This window comes from Manihot esculenta, chromosome 4, assembly GCF_001659605.2.
Source record: "Manihot esculenta cultivar AM560-2 chromosome 4, M.esculenta_v8, whole genome shotgun sequence".
In the NCBI taxonomy this organism is placed as follows: Eukaryota; Viridiplantae; Streptophyta; class Magnoliopsida; order Malpighiales; family Euphorbiaceae; genus Manihot; species Manihot esculenta.
Window position 1 is genome coordinate 4,747,116 of NC_035164.2, and position 22,326 is coordinate 4,769,441.

The 22,326-nt window shown below is 32.2% G+C and overlaps 1 protein-coding gene across 1 annotated transcript; it reads left to right on the forward strand.

Annotated features, from left to right (window-relative positions):
- The first annotated feature begins 505 nt into the window (after positions 1-505).
- On the forward strand, positions 506-11,338 carry LOC110613655 (eukaryotic translation initiation factor 2A). The gene is made up of 14 exons (XM_043956075.1): positions 506-702; positions 991-1,118; positions 1,211-1,565; positions 1,793-1,979; positions 2,647-2,881; positions 2,970-3,038; positions 3,593-3,694; positions 3,810-3,850; positions 4,568-4,701; positions 9,631-9,694; positions 9,772-9,868; positions 9,956-10,062; positions 10,855-10,877; positions 10,974-11,338. Exons 2-14 carry the CDS (start codon positions 1,079-1,081, stop codon positions 11,059-11,061), a joined length of 1,542 nt encoding a protein of 513 aa, XP_043812010.1. The 5' UTR covers positions 506-702; positions 991-1,078; the 3' UTR covers positions 11,062-11,338.
- The last annotated feature ends 10,988 nt before the right edge of the window (positions 11,339-22,326 follow it).

The window sequence follows — 22,326 nt, forward strand, 5'->3', positions numbered from 1 at the left end:
ATGGAGACTTAAAATGGAGGAAAATGAAAAATATAGAATTACTCAGAAAGTATTAAAAAATATTTATTTGTTGTAATTTTTTTTATTTATAGATATTTTTCGAAAAAATTAATTCTGATCAGAGAATTTCAATACATAACTATTAAAAAAAATACTTTTTAAATAATAACTAGACTCTATTTATTTTTTAAAATAATTTATATTTAAAAAATATTTTATATGTGAAAATATTTTTTAATAAAATATTATTTTTTGTTATTTAATTTTAATATAAAAAATAAATTAGATTAATAAATTTATATAAAAATTTTAATAAAATTCTTAAATTGTTGAAAATAATTTATTTTATTGAAAAGAAAAAAAATATTTTTTAAATATTTAAATTTTTTTACAAAATATTTTATATAAAATAAATGGATTCTTAATTTTTGTTTTTTGAAAAAATCGTAATTTTGGTCTCAAACTACAATAGTACAATCCTGAATTCATTTATCCTCCTTTTTCAACCCTGAACCACTGGTTCTGGCCCAGACCAGAATCGGACCGATAGCCAGGTCTAGGAACAGTAGTTGAAGTAGATTGCAGACAATCTCTCGTCCTCAGTTGAGGTCTTGTTGAAAGCAATCACTTTCAATTTCCGCTGTCGTACCTCCATCGCCGGCGTGCACTTTCGGAGAAGAATTGTGTTCTTGCCAACTTAAGGTACGATTGTCTCTCTCCTTTCCTACCAAGTTTCCGTTTAACGACCGTGTGAGAGAAATAGTAAAGAAATATTGAACACTGAATCCCAGCACAGCTCTTTGGCTTCGTGGTTCATTATCTTATGCAAATTCATAACATAAGTAATGAAATATAAATAGAGAGAAATGTAAATTGTCGTGATTTATATATATATAATGCTTTCATCGATCTGGGTTGGTGTATAATTTTCTTTGTCAATTGATTTTGATCAAGTTCAGTAACTTGCTCTACTGTATTTTCCAATTGCAGAGTTCCCGTTTTTGTCTTTGGCTTTTGCTGCTGGACTTTGATCAATTGGGTAGCTTCTACTTTGTTCTTTTACTCGTGTTGATCAGTTATGGAAGCTGTGAAGCCTTCGTCTTCTTTGGAGATATTAGGTATTTTGGGAGGAAAAATTTCAATATTTTCTGCATGTATAGTAGGTGTTATTGCACTTCTTACGATTTGCTTGCACTTGTCTCTTTCATAGTTCGAGAGCCAGAAGGCTTCTGTGTCTGGAATGGGCCGCCATTTGGCAATGGTGAACCTAGCATCAAGCTTGAGAAGGTTCCCTGTAGCAGTGCAACTTTCTCTGAAGATGGGTCCAGACTCATGGTGATGAAACCTGAATCTGTCATTTGCATATATGATTGCAGTAGCTTTAAGGAGATGAGATCTTTCCAAGTTTCCAATGTTCTTGCTGCTGCATTGTCGCCTTGTGGGACTTACCTTCAGACATTTCAGAAATCATTGACGCCACAGGATAAGAATGTGGTCTTATGGAAGATAGATAATGGTGATGCTGTGTATCATCAATTTCAAAAGAACATGACCAAAACTACATGGTAATTTAACTTATTGGAAGAAGTTAATTCTCTCCTGTTCACAATGCGTAGTATGTCACTGTAATTGCTTCTTCCAACTCCAAAATCACAACCCTAGAAATGGTCAAAGCGGGACACTAATTTTTGTGTTCTTGATAGAATTTTGCTGATTTTATTACTTATATGTGTTTGTGTGACTAGACTTGAGTTGTTTTCTTAATTTCAATTTGTTTGCACCTTTTCTTCAGGCCTTCAATACGATTCAGTTCTGATGAAGCTGTTGCTTGCCGAATGGCAACCAATGAAATGCAATTTTTTGATCCTAGAGATTTCTCCAAAGGAATAATACATCAATTACGAGTTCCTGGGGTGGCTGCAATTGAGCTTGCAAAGGTCCCAGGGTCTCATGTGGCAGCATATGTTCCAGAGTCTAAGGTGTGTCTTTTGTGCTTCTAGGATGTGTCTAGGGACTGTTTTCTATCCCTGATGTAAGAGGGGTTACCAAGAAGTAAATGGAAGCATAACAATACATATGATGGAAATTTTGTTGTCGTGGATGTGTGCTACAAATTTTATTTTCTATTTTTTAAATTTCAGTTATGGTTAAAAACTATTGAGTATTGACAATTTTGTCATATTGTACTATCTTGGTAATTTTAAATTATATATATATATATATATATATATATATATATATATATATATATATATATATATTCTGTTTCCATGATGGAAGAAATGGAGATGCTGAAAGAGTTATTTATGGTAAAAACTTGAAATTGTCTCTCTCTGAGAACAGATTGGTTCCCACTTCAACTTGCTGGGAATTTTTGCTGGAATATCCATGTTGTATACTGCATCCAATTGTTTGAATTTGAAAGGAATTATTATAATAATTTTCTCATGATGAAATTGTAAATGTGTACAATGTGGGTTTTGGCATATCCTACACCACATGCATCCTACCATACATTTGGCTAGGTGATTTTAGTGCTGCCTTCATAAGTGAAACAAATAACTTAGCTGATATTCGACCTTTTGTTCTGATTTTCTTTTCTTTTTCATTTTGATGTATTACTAAGTTCATTTTATTACTATATAGGGAAGTCCAGCCAGTGTCCAGATATTCCCCTGCGGGAAAGATATGCAAAGTCAGCCTGTTGCTCGACGGAGCTTTTTCCGATGTTCTTCAGTGCAACTAAACTGGAATTGTGGTTCTACTGGGCTTCTGGTTGTGGTGCAGTCAGATGTTGACAAAACCAATCAAAGTTATTATGGCGAGTCCAAGCTGAACTATCTCACAACTGATGGGACCCACGAGGGGCTTGTACCTCTTCGTATGTTATAGCTTAATCGTTGATTTTCTTTTAAAACAAAAAAAATTAGTGGTGTGTTCTAGCTTCTGATTGTCGGATCCACTGACAGGCAAAGAGGGGCCTGTTCATGATGTTCAGTGGTCATATTCTGGTTCAGAGTTTGCTGTTGTTTATGGATGTATCCTTCTCTTAAATATATGTTTATATGTGCTCATATATGTCCTGTTGCACATTTACAATTTAATACAGGTTTTTGCTAAGGACTACAACCTGGAAAATGTTGTTGGCTTGGGGCAGAGAAACCACAGTTGATAGTGTATTTTGTCCAAATATAAATTATTCAATGAAATTATGGATTGCAATAGTGTGAGAACCTTATATGTAATGTACTTTGATGTCCATAGGGATAAGTTCATCATTTGGCAATAATGATGATTAGAACAGTTGCAGTCTTGGGAATGTAGGTTCTCACTGGTGGATCCTCTACTGCTGAACACGCACCAGCTTTGTCTATTAATTATGAGCATAAGAATTAATTTGGCAGTTTAGAGGATTATATGAAAGATTTTCATTTTCCTGAGCCTGGAATTCAATGATGTGTTTCTTTCATAGGTATTGACCCGTTTGAAAGAAAAAATTGGATATTTGTATTATTCTTTAACATAATTTGGTACTCGATTCATATTTTTGTTTTGTTTCCACAAGCATTTTGCTTTCCTTAATCTATTTCAGTCATGCCGGCTAGTGCAACATTGTTTGATAAGAAGTGCAAACCTTTACTGGAGCTTGGAACAGGACCTTACAATACCATCAGATGGAACCCAAAAGGGAAATGTATCCTCAATGCAAAACTTATGCTCTTTTCTTTGCATTATCTTTGTGTAGTTTGACTAACTTGAGGCAACTTATTGATCATTATTTTGAAATACCTTAATTCTTTGATTCACAGTTCTATGCTTGGCTGGTTTCGGTAACTTACCTGGTGATATGGTAAGTTTGAGATACTTGTTTACTTGTTCTTCTTGCCTGTAAGATTGCTTGGACCAATCCCTCTTGCACTTGGTGAAATTTTGCTAGAATTCCCAACATTCCTCCCCTTCACCCCTCCCCCTCTCTCCCCGCCCCCAGCTAAAACCCCAAAGGAAAAGGAAAAGAGGATAATATAGGTAAATGGAAATCATGTTAAATGCTTCAGCTGTTTTGGCCAGTGTTTGAAAAGTTTGTGTACATGAATTAAAATGGAGTAACATTGAATGGATTTGGTGCACTAAATCAGCAAACTAATATGGTGCTAACAATAAGATGCCACGAAGCCTTAATTTCTTTCTTTTCTTTTTATTTTTTTGGGTTTTCAATTCCAATTAGTGAGACTTGATGAACCAAACTACTGACTTATTTCTTATCGAAATGCATTTCTTTTGCTCATGTATGCTGTTTTTCTTTGCCACACACAAAGAAACATCACCTTTCTGTGTGCATCAAAACAGCATGCTGACTTGAGACCTGGTGCATCAATCCTATTTAATAATTTCTCGTGAAATTGCTGTTTTGTGCTTATATATGGTTTTTTTTCATGGACCTTAGTGGCAACCTAACATCCTTCTTCCACAGACAATTAAAAGAACTTTTACCTTTTAATTGTATATAGCTGTGTCAGATTTCTACTTATGTCAGCAATAAAATGAACCATCACTTATATATATTCAGGCATTTTGGGATTATGCAAACAAAAAACAACTTGGAACAACTAGGGCTGAATGTTCTGTGACTAGTGAGTGGTCCCCTGATGGATGCTATTTCATGACTGCGACAACAGCACCAAGACTACAAGTTGACAATGGGTATGCTCAAAGCTGATCTTTGTGTTTCATAAGCAAATTTATGTGGTTTGGTTTTGCTTGCTCGGTAATGAAAATTGAAACTAAAATGTGCTTGTTGCATTATCTAGGACAAATTTCTGAATTCTGACTCATAGTCCATAGTCTTTCTTTCATTATTTTGAGAGAGATGTTGGTAGAGTGAAGAACAAGAATTAAGAATAAACCAAGAATTTTGGTCCGAGAAATGGCTATTGTATTAATAGATTACCAGATTCCCTTTCAATACAATGAACTCTCTTTCTCTCTGCTATGGAATTGAAATAAGAAAAGAAAATACCAGGAGGAATCTCCCGTCCAGCAATGGCTCCTCAATTCTATTAAGGATAAAAACATACCTCTCCTACAAATGACAAATTATTTATATAACAGAATAGAGGATAGCTGCTCTCCATCTCCTTGTGAGCTGGCTCGGGAATCTCTCAACAACTTAACTTCCTTCTTTCTCTCCCTTCTACAGCTGGCCCTTTTTTGGATTTTTCTATCACTGTGTCCTTCATTCCCCGTTCTTGAGCGGTTGAGCCTCTTTCTATAATAAACTCTAAGAGGTTGTGGTCTTTGGCCTAGATATGCAGAGGCCCTTATTGGACTGATTCTATCAATGCTTTCCCCTTGAGAGACAGCCTTGTCCTCAAGGTTGAAGTGCGGAAACTGATTAACAAAATCCGTGTAATTCATCCATGTAGCCTCTTCCATTGGACAACCCTTCCACTTAATTAGTACTTGAAGATAGTTGGACCCATCTTTTTTTATCAATTCTCTCTTGAAGTACTTTTGGTTCCACCAAAGAGCCTGTTCCCTCCAATTCCTTTGGTAATTAATTAATTACAGAGTATTGCCCTTCTGCCTTCTTTAACAGCAACACATGGAACACTGGTGAATTTTTGATTCTGCTGGTAATTGAAGCTCGTAAGCCACCTCCCCAATTCGTTGCAAAATTACAAATGGACCAAAATATCGTGCTGCAAGCTTAGTGTGAATGGCGCCCTTTATAGATGTTTGCCTATGTGGTCTTATCTTAAGCAACACAGAGTCTTCCACATTAAATTCAATATCCCGACGATGTTTATTAGCAGCCCAAACCGTCCTTTTTATGCTCTTGTTAAATTGTAAGACAATTGCCGTTGTAACTCATCTCTGGCAGTTAACTCTTGAACCACTGCTTCTATTTTTGTTTTTGTTTCTCCCAGCAAGGGTTGTTTTAGTTTAGGAGGAGGTCGTCCATAGATTGCCTCAAATGGAGTCATACCAACAATGGAATGGAAGTTAGAATTATATCAAAATTCAGCCCAACACAACCATTTGTTCCATTGCTTAGGCTGTTCCGAAATGAAATAGCGAAGTAAGTCTCAAGGGCCCTGTTCACCACTTTTGTTTGCCCGTCCGTCTTCGGATGATATGCTATATTCATCCGTAATTTGGTGCCCTAAAGGCAAAAAAGTTTTGTCTAGAAAGAGCTCATGAAAATAGAGTCACAATCACTCACTATTGTCTTTGGTATACCATGTAGTTTGACAATCTCTTTGATAAATTTATCAGCTACTGTCTTTGCAAAACAAAGATATTTCAAAGCCACAAAGTGGGCATATTTGGATAATTGATCTACAACCACGAGAATGGCACCCATATCACAAGAAAGAGGCAATCTTGTGATAAAATCAAGAGAGATGTCTTCCCATATTCTGTTAGGAATTGGCAGCGGCTGCAGGTGAAGAAGTTTCATATTTATTTTTCTGACACCAAGCATTGAACAACATATTCCTGTATTCTTCTCATCATTCTAGGCCAATAAATATTGCAGACATCTTTTTATAATTCCGAAAGGCTCCTCAATGACCCCAATGGTTGAGGAATGGAATTCTTCCAGTAATTGTGGAATGCAAGCCAAATTAGCTGGTAGGACAATTCGTCCTTTGAAGAATAGATGGTCTTGTAACAAGGAATAGGGGCTGACGGAGTGAGCCGTGTTTTCAACTTCTGAATAATGCTTTGGAGGTGAGTGTTCGAAACTATTTCTCGGGATATTATGTCCCAATCAACCCACTGAGAACAGCTTAAAACCTATAATTCCCCTTCCTTCACATGAATCTAGTGGTATCCGGACTTCAGATCTAATTTGGAGAAGTATCTTGCTCTATGTAGTTCATTCAACACATCCGTGATTACAGGGATGGGATATTTACTTGATTCAATGCTCGATAGTTAACGCAAAATCTCCAACTTCCATATTTTTTCCTTACCAACAGAACCGGACTGGAGTTAGGCTGTATAATACCTCCAACTAACATCTTTCTTACAAGTTTCTCATCTCATCCTTCTGAAAGTTCCCATAACGGTATGGTTTGATATTGACGGCTGAAGTTCCTTTTATTAGAGGAATAACATGATCTGTGGGGTGATTCGAAGGAAGGCTAGCAAGATTACCAAATAATTTCTATTTCAAACTTTGGAGCTTGATTAGGAGAAGAGATATCCCAGAGTAACAAGAAATAATTGACACCTTTCATTTTATGCAGTTGATCTTCCGAAATTAGTGCTTTCATATTAGACGCGTTGCCAATAAAAGTAACTGACTCGTTCGGAAGCTGGAAGGACATGTGCGTGGTTGCCCAATTAACCTGAACATCCCCCAATGTTGCAAGCCAAGCAATGCCTAAAATGATATCTACCCCACCCAATGGAAACACAATAATCTACAGTAACTTCCAAATTGCCCATTTGAATTTTGACATTTCTACAAACTCTAGAAAAAGAAACTCTGTGACCATCACCCAATTTAACTCCAAGCACGGGTGTGTTGTCCACTAATAGTTGCAATTGTGATACGAGACTACTTGATATAAAATTGTGGGTTGTGCCACTGTCAATCGTAATAGATATGGGTCGCTGGTTAATCAAACCTTGGAGCTTCATTGTTTTCGGAGATGAAACGCCACCCACGGAATAGAAGGTTCAATTCCATATTTGAAATTTGAGCTTCATTTATCTGAACATCAACCAGTGTGGGGAGATCCAAAATAGCTATATCCGTATTGGTGGTCAGGTATTGGTTCTTCATCATCGCCAATAATGATTGCTCTAATGAATTTGCTGGGACATTCATGCATAGGGTGAAATGATTGTTTACATTCATAGCAAGCAAATACCTTTAACTCTAAGGCCAATAATTCTTGATGGGTGTAGTGACGAGCACCTCTGGTGCAGGAGTTAAGGGGTGGCTATTTAGGAGTAGGTTGAGAGGGGGTAGCGATCTGCAGTTTTGGAGTGGAATTGGTTTGACGATCAGGAGGTTTGGGTGCTGGTAGTTCAAGGAGTTTGAGTTTGATATGCTAGATTGTAGCTGCAACAAATGGCTCAAATGTTTGAAAGAGGAAATAGGGTTTGCTCTTACAAGTGGCCCAAATCCAAAAAGTCCACAACCTCACCATCTCCCCCAGAGACCTCCCAATAGCTATTATCTCCCGCAGGTCTACAATGGATTTTCGCATGGTGAAAAAATTGATTCTCCAATTCGATTTCGCAGTGCGATTGAGATCAATAGATTCATGAGAACGAATTCTAATTTTAATATCATCATGGAAACCACTCAAAAAATAACCCAAATATTGCAGGTATGTTAACCCATGCACCTAAGAAGTGTATTGAGTTTGGAATGTTTCACTGTTTGGGAGACAGATCTTAATGATAGGATTGTACTAGTTGAGATTCAGGTCTTTACAGCTTGGTTGTATCACTGAGATGTAGGATTGGCTAGTCTTGCTTGGAACTGGAGCCAGTCCAGGACCAGCTCGATCACAGGACAGGACTGGGAATCCCCCAAATCAATTACTGTTTGCCACTAGCAAACCTGAACTGGTAGATAGGCTTGGGAGTCCAACCCAGTTCAACCTGAACTGGTAGATAGGCTTGGGAGTCCAACCCAGTTCAATCTGTATTTTTTCAAAAGAAAATTTGTTGAAACCATTGGATTGCCTCAAACCTGATGATAGAGTTAGGAACAGAGTTAGCTTTAAAATGAAAAATGAGAAGAGAAATAAAGTAAAAATGAAATTGCAATGAAAACTTGTATGGATTGACAATGGAAGACTCTACAAGTTTATTACAGCAATACTCTCACAGTATAACTAGAAACAAGGACCATAGAAGAACCCATCAAGAAAAATAAAATTACCCCGAAGAGCCCCCGGGAAAAGCTTCATGTACAGAGAAGAACCCTGCCCCTCTAATTGGAGAAATAACTGATATATTTTCAGGTCCCCTTTCTATTCTCCTCTTCATCTCTTTATACAAATTTCTGCGCTCTTTGCCAGCTGTCCTATCACATGTTTCCACCCCTAATTCTCTCCAACAAATCTTATCCTTTTTGTTAAACATATATTCTAGAATACTCCATATTCCTATCACCTGATCAACTCAAAATATAACTAGAACTGAAATCACATTTAAATCAAACTGGAAATGTTTGTAACCAAACTATCAAACCTGCCTGCTCCTTTTGGTCTGGTTTAGAGGCGCCCTTGGCAAAAAACCAGAACTGGCCCTTTTCCAGGGCTGCCCTCTGCTAAGCTGTTCAGATTGGTAGTTCTTTTGTTCTTGGGGAATTGTTTTAAGTGAAGTGGTAAAGATGCCTGCTAGGACTACACTAGTATACTTGATAATAGTTTAGCCTTTCCTTTTATGTAATACTGCATTCCAGTGTGACAAATATCCTTTCTAGTTGAGTAGGAATTCTTGGATCATGTATATAATCAAGTATAGTCTATGTATTATTTGAACTGCATTCACGACAAATAGGAGTAGGTGTGCCATTGTATAGGTTTTGGATGAATGTATATTCAGTGTCGAATTATATGCTAATGTTTCAAAACTCATTTCCTCATTGTGTTATTGAAGGATTAAAATTTTCCACTACAATGGATCATTGTACTTCAAAAAGATGTTGGACAAGCTGTACCAGGTTGGTTCCTAATGCAGTATTGGTCTTCTTGAAGTGACTTTATGTAAGTTGTCTTATTCAACTTTGATTATCTGCAGGCTGAGTGGAAACCAGAATCACCAGAAAGATTTGGTGAAATTCCAGAACTTGCAAAGTCTTTTGATTCATTAAAGGTTGAAGAAACCAAGCCACAAGGTTCTAGCTCCTGTTTTGTCCTTAAAAACCTTATGGAAACCTTTGCACATGATGTTTAGTCCCTTGAACTCTCTTAAATTTTATCAGGACAAGGGGCAATCTCCAGCAAAAGTGCTTCTGTCCGTCCTCCTGCTCAGAAACCTGCTGCCTATCGCCCACCTCATGCTAAAAATGCAGCTGCTGTTCAGGCAGAGGTATAACAAACTATTTGATTTTTAATTAAGAAACCTGCAACTCAACAATCAAGCATCATTTGACTATTCTATAATTCTTTGCTGTATGTGGAGGATGTTTAGTGGATTGTCTGTTGCTTGTGGGGTAGTAACAATTTGCTAGTTGTTTTAGTGTATGCAACATATTCGGAAACTAAGAACCTAACGGCATGAGACGTTTGAGCTGCGCTGCTTGAGGCATTACTAACTGCAAGACATCCTTCATTACATGCTTAAAGAAATATTTATTTTAATGCTCTACTGGATGAGTTGTATCTCTCTCCTTTACTATAACAACCTCTCTCTTTCTTATCCCACCTAACGAGAATCACACTTGGGACATCCTGATGGAGATTCCAATCATTTAATGCTGGGTTTTCTCCTTGGGAACTGCTTTAAGAAGCTGAGTGCTTGTTTTGTTGAAGGGGGAATTACCTGTTGGAATTAGGAAGAACCGGCTTCACTCGAAATTTTTTTTATTATTATTATAATTTCTCATAGGAATTTGGTTGTACCAATTTACTTTTCGGAATAAAATATTGTTGGTTGTTCGAACATTACACCTGACCTCATTCAGGCCATTGATGGAGGAGGTACTCTCCATCACAAGCACTGTTTTGAAATTGTGTCCAGTTTTACTGTTTTGCTCCGTCTATGGCCATCCATTTTTCACACTGTCCTGAACTTTCTGCCGGAAATGCATGTATTTACATTGTTCTATTGTGTTTTGCTTTTCTTATTTGTTCTGATGATTTCAACATTTTGCAATTGCAGTTGTTCGGAGGGAGCAGTACAGAGTAAGTGCAGATTCTATTTGTATTTTCATCTGCATAATTTTGTGAGTTTCACATTGTTAAACTGCTCATCAACATATATTGTTGTTGTCAATTCAGACAAATGAGCAAGAATGCGTTAAAAAACAAGAAGAAAAGGGAAAAACAGAAGGAGAAGAAGGCTGCTGCAGCTGCTGAGGGCTCCTGATTGGATGCAAATGTGCTGCAGCTTTCTCCTTAAACTGCATTCAAGGGGACCAGATCTGATTGTAGAATTGTTCCTTGATTCGGGATTTTGATTTTCTGATGAGAGATCTTGAGGTAATCAAATAGAAGCATGTGCATGAAAGCACATTGAGGAACTTTCACATGTATTAAAAATTTTCTATCTATAAATTGGGGTGTGCATTTAGTTCTTTCAGTTCCAAATCGAACCAAGCTTAAAAAAAAGAGCAGAACATAATCAAAGATGCAGTTTGATTTAATTTTGCCGGTTTTCGTATATGTTTGCATTTTTGCTGGATGCATAAATTAATTCCTTATCTTTATAAAATAAAAAAGAATAAATTACGCTTTAATCTATGAGTTTTAACATAATTAACAGATCAATTCATATATTTTTAAAATCGAATACTTAAATCCCTTTATGATCGGTCATTCCAAATTAGAGGTGCTCAATTCATTTTTGCCATATGAAAATGTTTTTATTATCCTTTTTAAATGGATATATTATATTTGAATATTTGAGTTTTAACATAATTAATGGATCAGTTTCTATATTTTTAAACTTGTATGTTTAAATATCTCTATAATCAGTTTGTTCTCATCTATTATGATTTAAATATTTTGATTTTTATTTTTTATTTAAAAAAAACACTTAAATCACTATTAATTTTTGTCTATGATGTTTCATTTATTTAATTTTTAATACTTTTTATTTTTTGATTTTTATTTATTAAAATATTTTAATATTTATAATTTTAAAATTTTTAAAAAATATTTATAATTTCAGCTATTTTTATGTGATATTAAATATCTATTAAGTAGATTATAAATTTTTTTAAAGAGTATTTATACTTTCAGAATAAATTTGACTATCTATTAATTTTGAACTAATATTTATAATAAATAGAATAATTGTAATTTTAAACGGATTAAGTATACTAATTTTAGACGGACTAAATATAGTATAATTTGAGAATTTAATTTTAAAATATAAAAATTGATTCGATAATTACGCTAAAATTTAGAAACGAAAGTATAATTTATACAATATAAAATTCTTCATCTACATCGAAAAGAATTTAAGTATTCATAAAAATATTTTAGATATTTGAAATATTTATTTTTTTTAATCGATTGATTAATAGAATTATAAATGAAAAGATCTCTGATTTAAATGAATTGATTATATAGAAATTCACTAACTGATTCGTTAATTATTTTAAAATTTAAGAATTAAATATAATTTATTAAAAAATATTTCAATTTATAACTTTGAATTTTGAAAATTTAATAAGTTTAAGGAGGCTGGGTGTGTAAATTAACTCAAGACCTTCATCAATAAGCTTATTTTTTTAAAATGAACCTTCATCAATAAGCTTATTGGCATTTTTAACTATATATATAAGGAAACTAAGAATTACATTGTTCAATAAGAACTATACCATAAAAAAAATATATCATCTGACCTAATATAATGAGTTTATGTTAAGTGAATTTAGAAATAATTATAGAGTGTTTCCATTTTTATTAAATGCATAATTTTTTTTTTCACTTTTAAAGTCAAATATTTCTGCAATGATCAACTGATCTAAGCTTTGAATGGATATTTTTTTATATATCACGTTAAGTGCAATGGTGAATCTTATGTTAAATTATTTTATTTTAAATTTTATGAATTTAAATAGAATTTAATAAATAAATTTCACTCGATGGAGAAAAATGGTTCAACAATCAGGTGGGATCGGGGCTGGAGGTAGAATAATGATGACCTGACAAACTTCAGGACACACATTTTGTGTAATTTTAATTTTGGATGGTTGATATAAAATGAAAAGATTTCAAAGTAGATTTTTTTTTATTATTGAATTAATTTTGATGATTTTCACTAATTATTTTAATATTTTTTATGTTTTCAAGTGAAATATCAATTTAAATTTAAAAAATTTATATGATCACATTTGCTGATAAGAGACTCGATAGCAAAAATATAGATATTTTTTTTATTATTTAATTTTATACTCGTTTAAATTATGTAATTTTAGATTTTTGAATTATGTAATTTATTTTATATTTGTATTGGACTATAAACTATATTTTATATTATATATCATGTATAAATATAATGTATAAAATAGTTGAGTGAATTATTATAATAGTAGATTAGAGATGTTAAATTTTAATTTTTATATTATTTAATTATTATTATTAATTTATTATTAGTAAAAATTAAAGTTAAAAAATTTTAAAATATTAAAAATATAATAAAAAAATTATTGAAAAATTTGAAAATCGATTCAATCAATAGAATCAATCGAATTGAATTAGATCGGTTCGATTCAATTTAATTTTCTCTCTTATTTAATTTAATTTAAATAAAATTTTTTAATTTAATTCTCGGTTCAATTTATTTAAATTGGATCGACCGAATACTTACTTTTAATTTATTTTGTTTTGTTGGTTGATTTGAAACTCAATTTTCTTATATAATATAGTATGTAGATATTTTGTTCCTTTAATTTTGTTATTAATTAGGTTTTGAGTTTATTTAATTCCATATTTGAAAAATTGAGGAGTGGGGTGAGTAGGGGTGTAAACGAACCGAGCCGAGCCGAGTTTTGAAGAGCTTAAGCTTGGTACGTGAAAATTTTTTCGAGTTCGAGCCGAATTCGAGTTTTACTCGTATCGAACTCGAGCCGAGTATTAAGAAGCTCAAGTTTGGCTCGTTTAGCAAACGAGTTTAGACGAGTCGAGTTTTTATTGAGCTGAGTCGAGTTTTTATCGAGTTGAGTCTCGAATAGTTCACGAGTAATTTAATTTTTTTACATGTATAATGAGTTTTAGTTTAAAACTAATAAGTTTAAAACTAAAATAATTTTAGTTAAATAAGTATATTTACAAATTAGCATGTAAACTTATAAAGATGAGTTTTAAAATCTTAATGATCCAAATATATGCAAGTTTAAGAGTGTAACTAAACTCTATAGAGCTGAATTTTAAAAAATTTAGATTTGGCTCATTAAAGTATATGCAGGGTTTGAATTTATTTCTCTTATGATAGTAATTTCAGTTTGCTTAATAAGACTGTTCACGAGCCTATTCGCGAGCCTGCTCATGAACTCAGAAACGAGCCGAGCTCACAAGTCTTAACGAGCCGAATACTATGGAGCTCAAGTTTGGCTCGTTTACCAAACGAGCCTAAAAATTAAGCTCGAGCTTGGCTCGTTTAGAAATCGAATCGAGCTCGGTCGAGCTTTTATCGAATCGAATTTCGAATAGCTCACGAACGGTTTGATTCATTTACAGTCCGAGGGGTGAGCACGTTTAAAATATGCTTTCGGCTAATATGAAGCTTTCAACCCTAATTTCAACCCATTGACCTCAAATTAATTAGATAAAAAAAAAAAACAAGAAAAAAGAAACGCTTGTTCACGCCACTCCAAGAAAACGCTAATCAGCACAGCTATTAGGGGTATGTATAGTTTTTAAGGATTCAAATTAAATTAGAAAACTATATCAAATCGTATATATAGAATTGAGCAGAATTTATTTTATTCTTTTTTTTTAATTTTAATTTTTTAATAAAAATTAAATCGAAATTATTTTAAATTTATATTATATCGGAATTGATTTTATATATATTTTCTATAATTTTTTAAATATATTATATACTTTTATATATAATTATATATATTTATGCATTAATATTATAATATCCATACCTCTATAATTATAGACAATATATAAAATGTCATTATCTTTTATTCCACCTTTTCATTAATAACTTTAGTTATAAATATACTTTTTTTTTATCATTTTTAATCAAAATGTATATCAAATATTATTTTCATGCTTATATATATATAATTTATATTAATATTTAATTTTAATTTAAATAAATTATATTTTAATCTTTAAAGTTTTTGTAGAACATATAACTTAGTCTATTTATTTTTAAATTTAATTATAAAGCTTTATTTTATAATAAAATATTTCTTTTAATTATAATTCACTCTATATTCTTATAATTATACTTATTTATAAATACAGACTTATTTTTATAAATTAATTTTTAATATTTATTAAATTTAATATTTTATATTAGGTAATAAATTAATAAATTAAAGATTAAATTAAAAATTTTGATACAATATACCTCTAAATTTAAATTAGAAAGAATTATTTTTGTCGAACTTTTTCCTCTTAATAATTTATTTTTTATTTAATTAGGACCACAGAAAAATGACATATTTTTTATTTAATTATTTTTTATATATAAGATATTAAAATATAATAAACTGAGAGATTAATTTATATATATAATAACTTATTAATAATTACAATCAATTTATAAAAATATAGCAATTAATTTTAATTAAATTAATTATTTTATTAATTAAAAAATTATTTTATTAATCAAATAAAATTTGAAACATTAAATTTAAACATGTAGGAATTAAAATGTATTTTTCATTAAATATCAAGAAATAAATTATAATTCACCGATAATATTCAGCATGTGAAAAGAAAAAGTCTTAAAAGAGAAAATAAGTTTCCCTCTGTGGTCTCTCTATGACTCGATAATCTCGTTTTTTCCTCTTCCTTAAATCTAACTCCTTCTTTTCCTTTCTCTCATGAAAGACGATCTGCGTCAATTAATTATCGATAAAAAAAAAAATGTTGTTGTCCTATTAAAAGTTTTAGAAATATTTCCATCATCACTTATGATTTCCGTATGGTAGGTATGTTTCTCACATGCACTCCAATCAATTTTCAAAACATATAGACTTCTTTGACAGATTTATGACATCTTTTAGATGTGGTATCTATTATAGAATTAGAGGCAAAAAGATATCTATTTCGATCTTTTAACAATGTTGATTTTGCTTCCTCTCAACAAGATAATGATGCTACATGTTTTCTTTCCTCTCAACAAGATACATCTAATCACACCCGTGCGAATGTTAATTTGACAGGTAACAATGAAACGGCTCATCCCGTCAAAGGTCGGAATAGCCGAAAACAATGATCGTCCTGTATTAGAATTGTCGGGAACTCGGCAATCTTCGGACAGTTAATGCATTGAAAAATTTAGTTACTAATTACAAGTCAGACACTTTATTTTTTATGGAAATAAAAGTTTTAGCTCTCCGTCACGGTTTATTCTTTGTGACAGAATTTTTACGTTTTAATGGCTGCATTCTTATGAACTCTTTGCAGTTGGTTTAATCTCTTTAGTATCCACATTTAATATTTCTGAATAGGATTTGATTTTGAATTATTATAAATTTTTCTTAGAACTGATATTTTTTTAGATGGGTTCATTTTCGTCTAACTCTAACCGCTTATACTTTGGTTAAAAAATCTATTAGGTATGATCATCTCTCTTTCAGTGATATTTCTTTTTGTTTAATAAAATTTTATTAATATAATTAATATTTTTACTTTAAAAAAATCTTATTTATCTTATTTTGTTAATAATTAACAGTTAAATTAAAATAAATTTTTAATATTTTATAATGAATTTTATGAGATTAAATAGTAAATATTAGTAAATTTTTGTTTTAGCTAGTACAATACAATAGCGGGTTTCACGAATTACCCTTTCTTGTTACCTAGAAAATTAATCAATTTTTTGCAGCTTATCCTCTGAAATTCTTTTCCATCTTCCATTTTTTATAAAATTTTGTGAGAATTCTTTAATGCTATGTGACCGGAAAACTCTTGACATTCATTACTGTGTTAATATTTTCTCCATAAGAATTCGCCATGGAGATATTTCATTCCAATTTTCAACAATCTGCAATGTATTACAGAGAAAAGAACCCAGAAAAGGAAACTCAGGGAATCCAAGCCATGAAGGCTAATCGGACTCCATACATCAGAAAGCTAATCTTCAGGTCTTTATTCCGGCATAACGTAAGATACCCAGTTGAGACTGGATGAAGATATCGAATATGCGAGTATTGATCCAACCGCTGCCATTGAAGTAACAGAAATATACCAGCAGATCTGCCTTACAATCTCGGTATCGTCTTCAATCATCAGAGAAATAAATGAACCAGTGAAGGCCAAAACGAGGAGCAAGGCAAAGGCATGGAATATGATAGACGGAAGTTGCCTGAAGATGATGGTGGAGGGAATTCGATTTCCATCTCTGTATTCACATGGCAAAATTGATAAAATGGTAGCTGCTATGAAGCAAATAGAGAGAACAAATTTCATAACGTTCTGTTGTTGAGAGGCAATGGAGATAGAAGATAGCTTTGGACTTGTCATCTGCTTAAAATTTGATCTTGTGATACATTGTAAAGAACCCATCTTTTTTAAAATGAATATATATGAAAATGGAACCCTTTAATCAGGAGACCAACTTCATGGAAACTTCATAGCTGCGAAGCTTCTCATATGGACTTGGAAAAAAAAAAAAGAGGCTAACGTAGAAAATGAAGCCTTCTACGAAGCTTCGCATGTATATAGACAATATTGACTTTTGAAAGAAATGAAGCTTCGTAGAAACTGATACGAAGCTTCTCTATCTATTATAAAAGTAGAAAGGTTCTCCTTCCTCTCAGTATGTGCAGACGGAAACTTTCAGTTCAAACATGACAACAACGACCTCAACTTCCAACTCAGACCACCAGATCGGAAGGCTGGATCAGTGGAGTCACGCAAGGGCCTTCAGCTTTTTTGATGTAGATGACGATGGAACGATCTCCCAAGAAGAGCTCAGGGGATGTTTAAGCTTCTTGGGCTTGGACGGCTACCATGATCAGTTTGACAAGTTCTTAGAGCTTGATGAAGATGGAAAGGTTAAAATTTCGCAAATTTTGAATCTTCTAGCTGCAAAAAATGCTGCATTGGATTGGATGATGGTGAAACGTAGGAAGGATCAGAATGATGAGTTTATTATAAATATAAATCAACTAGACAAAGCTTTGCCTTTGATTAATGGAAAAAACTCCAATTTTTCAAAGTTGAGGGACATATTCCTGGGTCTCACAGGTCAGGCAGCTGTTTCTTTCATTGCTTATGCTCCCATGGCGACTTCATCTGCCTCGGCCACGGCCACAGGACAACTCTATGTTGCAGTGGGTGCTAATGCTGTGGCTTTTCTGTTCCTCTTACTTAGCTTCGGGCTTGGCGGCAGAAAGAAAGAGAGTGCTGAGAAATTCACCGGAGCAATGGGAATTTTCACCGCAGCTGCCGGATTTTATCTCATGATGGGCATGTTCTTGCCCGGAACACACCTCTGAATTTGGGAAATTATAATTCCGTTCTGTATTTTTGAAAAGTAATTTGAATAAGTCAAACATCTCATTTATTCTTTAAACTAAACGTTAATACTCCAGTGGCTGTGTTTTAAAAGGAGCTAATGATGAGTTTATTGCAGCACGTGAGTTAAAAGCTATAGTTTCTAAGAAAGTTTTAAATTGATTTAAGGATGTGGTTGATCTTGATTATTGCGGAGTCGCTCAATATTTTATTTGAGTTATAGCTGATTTCATAGGAAGCAGTAAATTTAAATAAAAAAATGGATCTAATTGAATTAATTTAAAATTTTAATTTAATTTTTTATTTATTTTAATTTAATTTAATTTTTAATTTTTAATTATTTTAATTTAATTTTAATAAAAAAATAAAAAAAATAAATCGAATCTATTATTGATAATAATATATTATTTTAATAAAATATAGAAATTATATTATATTAAAATTAAAATATTTTAATTAAATTTTAAAATATTAAAAATAAAGTGTAAAAAAATTTATTAAAAATTAAAATCGATCAAATCGAATCGAACTGAATCAGATCGATTTGATTTAATTTAGTTTCTAATTAAAATCGATTCAATTCAATTTTCATAAATACTAAAATTTCAGTTTTTGATTTATTAAATTTGGTTCGATTTTAAACCGAACCAACTGAGTATTCATCCCTAACTAATTTTAATTATTAGGATTTGTCATTATTTAATAGTTAGAATTTATCATTATTTGATAATTTTATTTTTTATTATAAAATGATTTTTAATTTTATTATTTTTTATTGTAAAATAATTTTTAATTTTATTAATTTTATTTATAATCTACTAATGATATAGTTCATGCACTTAATCGAACTAATCATAAAATTCCAGACTTGATTGGGATATTTTTTTCACTTACTAATTATATTTCTAAGTTTATGGTTTTTAAAATTTAATAAAGTTTAATTTTTATTTAAAAATATTAATTTTTAAAATAAATAATTTTATTCTTTAAATTAATTTTAGTTAGTTAAAAATTTTAAATAAATAATAAGAAATAATTATTTATTTTAAAATCATTATCGTTATAAATAATGAGAAATAATTATGTTTTTAAATGATAATTATTTTTTAAAAAATTTAATAATAAATAATTATCTTTTATTAAAATAGATTTTATATATTAAATTTAAAAATTTTTAAATAGCAAATTGAATTTAACTTAAATAATAAAACTGTAATTTAAATACAGTAAATCTATTTTTTACTTATTATAAAAAACCATAAAATTATTTTTATTTGCTCAATTTTATTTTATTTTTTAAAAATTTAGGTGAATATAATTAAAATAGATTAATAAATATAAATTTTGAAATTTTATAAAATGATCGAAAGATTTCAAAAGTAAAAAGTATGCAATTAGGATTTTTACATTAATTTAGAGTTATAAGATTTCAAATTATTCACAATATTGCAGCTCAAGTTTAACTCTTTTGCAGATATTATATTTTTTTTTATTATTTTAAAAATTATTATATACATAAATAAATATTATTATTTAATATTTAATATTTTAGTAATATTATAATACTTGATATTCTAATTATTATTATAAAAATTTTATTTTGTTTTTTAATGATATTTATAAATAATTTTCTTCCACATTGTATTTGCAGCTTTATTTTCAAATTTATAATAAAAGTTAATAAATATTTTTTAAGTAAATTTAAATATTATCTAATAAATTAAATTTAATTTGTTAATATTTTATTCTTTTTATGGATTATTCGAAAATAATTAATAAAAATTTATTATAATAATTAAATAATAAATTTTAATATTTATTAAATTAATATATTATATAAAAATAATAAAAAATAATATTTTCGGTGAGTAATTAATGCAAAAGTGAATAATATTTAAAAAATATCCATAATACTAAAAAGTGAGACAAATTTTTTATATTATTAATTTTCAATTTTATTATTGTAACGACCCGAAAATCGGACCGCTACCGGCGCTAGGATCCAGATCGGCTTAAGGCCGCCGGGACCCGTAGCAAGCCTGACATGCAACCCGTAAACCTGTATAATCTCATACATGATCAACAACATACATTAAAATTTAAAACTTTTCCTTCAAACATCCAACTCAACCTGAACATACATGTACATAGTCATGATCATAATCGTGATCCCTCTGTGGGATCTCATCAATGCCCCAACGGGCGATACAACATGAGATGAGTTGGCTTTCATGAACATTATAAAACATTTTTGATCATGTAATAAAAGGGATACCTCATACACAATGTCAAGCACAATATCTAATCCTCAATATCATTACATGACTGAAACTGTACTTTTACATAACATTAATACATTTATCATGTCCACACTATCTATTACATACACAGGACTTCAATACTCTTATGGATCTCCTGGTCTACCCTGTACCTGCAATCCTGGGGAAAATGGGAGAGGGATGAGCTACTAGAGCCCAGTGAGCAGAATAATAAAAACATTTAAATCATATGGATCATGGAATGCATCACATCACAGCTAATCACATCAAGGATGAACTTGTCACCAATAGCCCTCTACATGGTCCAACTGTGCCAGAACGTAGAATGGGTCCTGGTCTTTCCCTTACATATCATAACATAACAGTGTCCAACTGTGCCAGAATGTAGAATGGGTCCTGGTCTTTCCCTTACATAGTGCCAGCGAACGTAGAATGGGTCCCACTGGTCTTACATTCCGTACCGTACATATCACATCGTCATATCATAGATCGAGGGCTATGGATCATCCAACATTCATCCACATCAACATAAAAATATGCAATGCAACATATTCGTGAATTCTAATGCAAGCAACCTAATTCATCACATGGCATTCATGATGCGTGAAACATGCTGAAAAGTTCATTCTTTTCTTTAAAACATAATAAGTTATTCCACTCACCTCTGGGTAGCTCTGACCAGACACTGGAGCAACAGACTCACTGCTGGGGTCCTCGGTTCCTCGGGTCCGAACCTACACAGGTGGACTCAAATGAGGGACCAAACATACATGAACATAACTCTAAACTACTCCCCAAAAACCCCCTAAAACATCATGGAATAATCATAGAAAAACATGCAAGAAAGGGCTGGACAGGGCACTTTCGGCTGCAAGTTCGGCGGCTGAAAGTCCCTCCAGAGCCGAAAGTCAGGCAGGTTCGGCGGCACCTTCGGCGGCCGAAACTCCCAGACAGAGGCGAAACTCATGCATGTTCGGCGGCACTTTCGGCGGCCGAAAGTCCCAGACAGAGACGAAAGTCTCCTTTCGGGGCAAGCTTCGGCAGCCGAAGGCTGCCTCCACAAGCACGTTCGGCGGCCGAAAGTTCCTTCGGCTGCCGAACCTGGTTTCTCCCAGAATGGCAGAAACTCAGCTCCCTTATGCATTTGTGCCTCCAATCTCATCCAAACATGCATAAACCTATTCTACAACATTCCCAAACATACACAAGCAAACATACAAGTTTCTAGGGGCATCAAACCATCAAAAACCCCAACTACAACACACAAGCAACTCACATTGTTCAAAAAAATCACACCAAAAACCCATAAACATAACTATGATCTCAACATGCATTCTACCCCCATGAACTTCATAAAACTTACTTAAAACATAATATAAGCTAGAGATCGACTCTTACCTCTTGAAGATCGAGAGTAGAGGCGACCAAACTTGGAGTTGGGAGAGATTTGAGTTCTTGAACCTCAAAACTCCAAAACTTTGCTCAAAAGCTCAAATCTTCAAAACGAAGTTAAAACAAGTGAAAAACTTGAAAGATCTAGAGGAAAAACATCAAAGACCGGTGATGGGCGGCAGAAAGCTCACCTTGGCCGAAAATGGGGAAAAGCTCGCCCGTTTTCGGCTAAGGGACCCTTTTATAGTGGCTGGCCATGCCACGTTCGGGGGCCGAATGTGCCTCCGCATGCATGCCATGTTCGG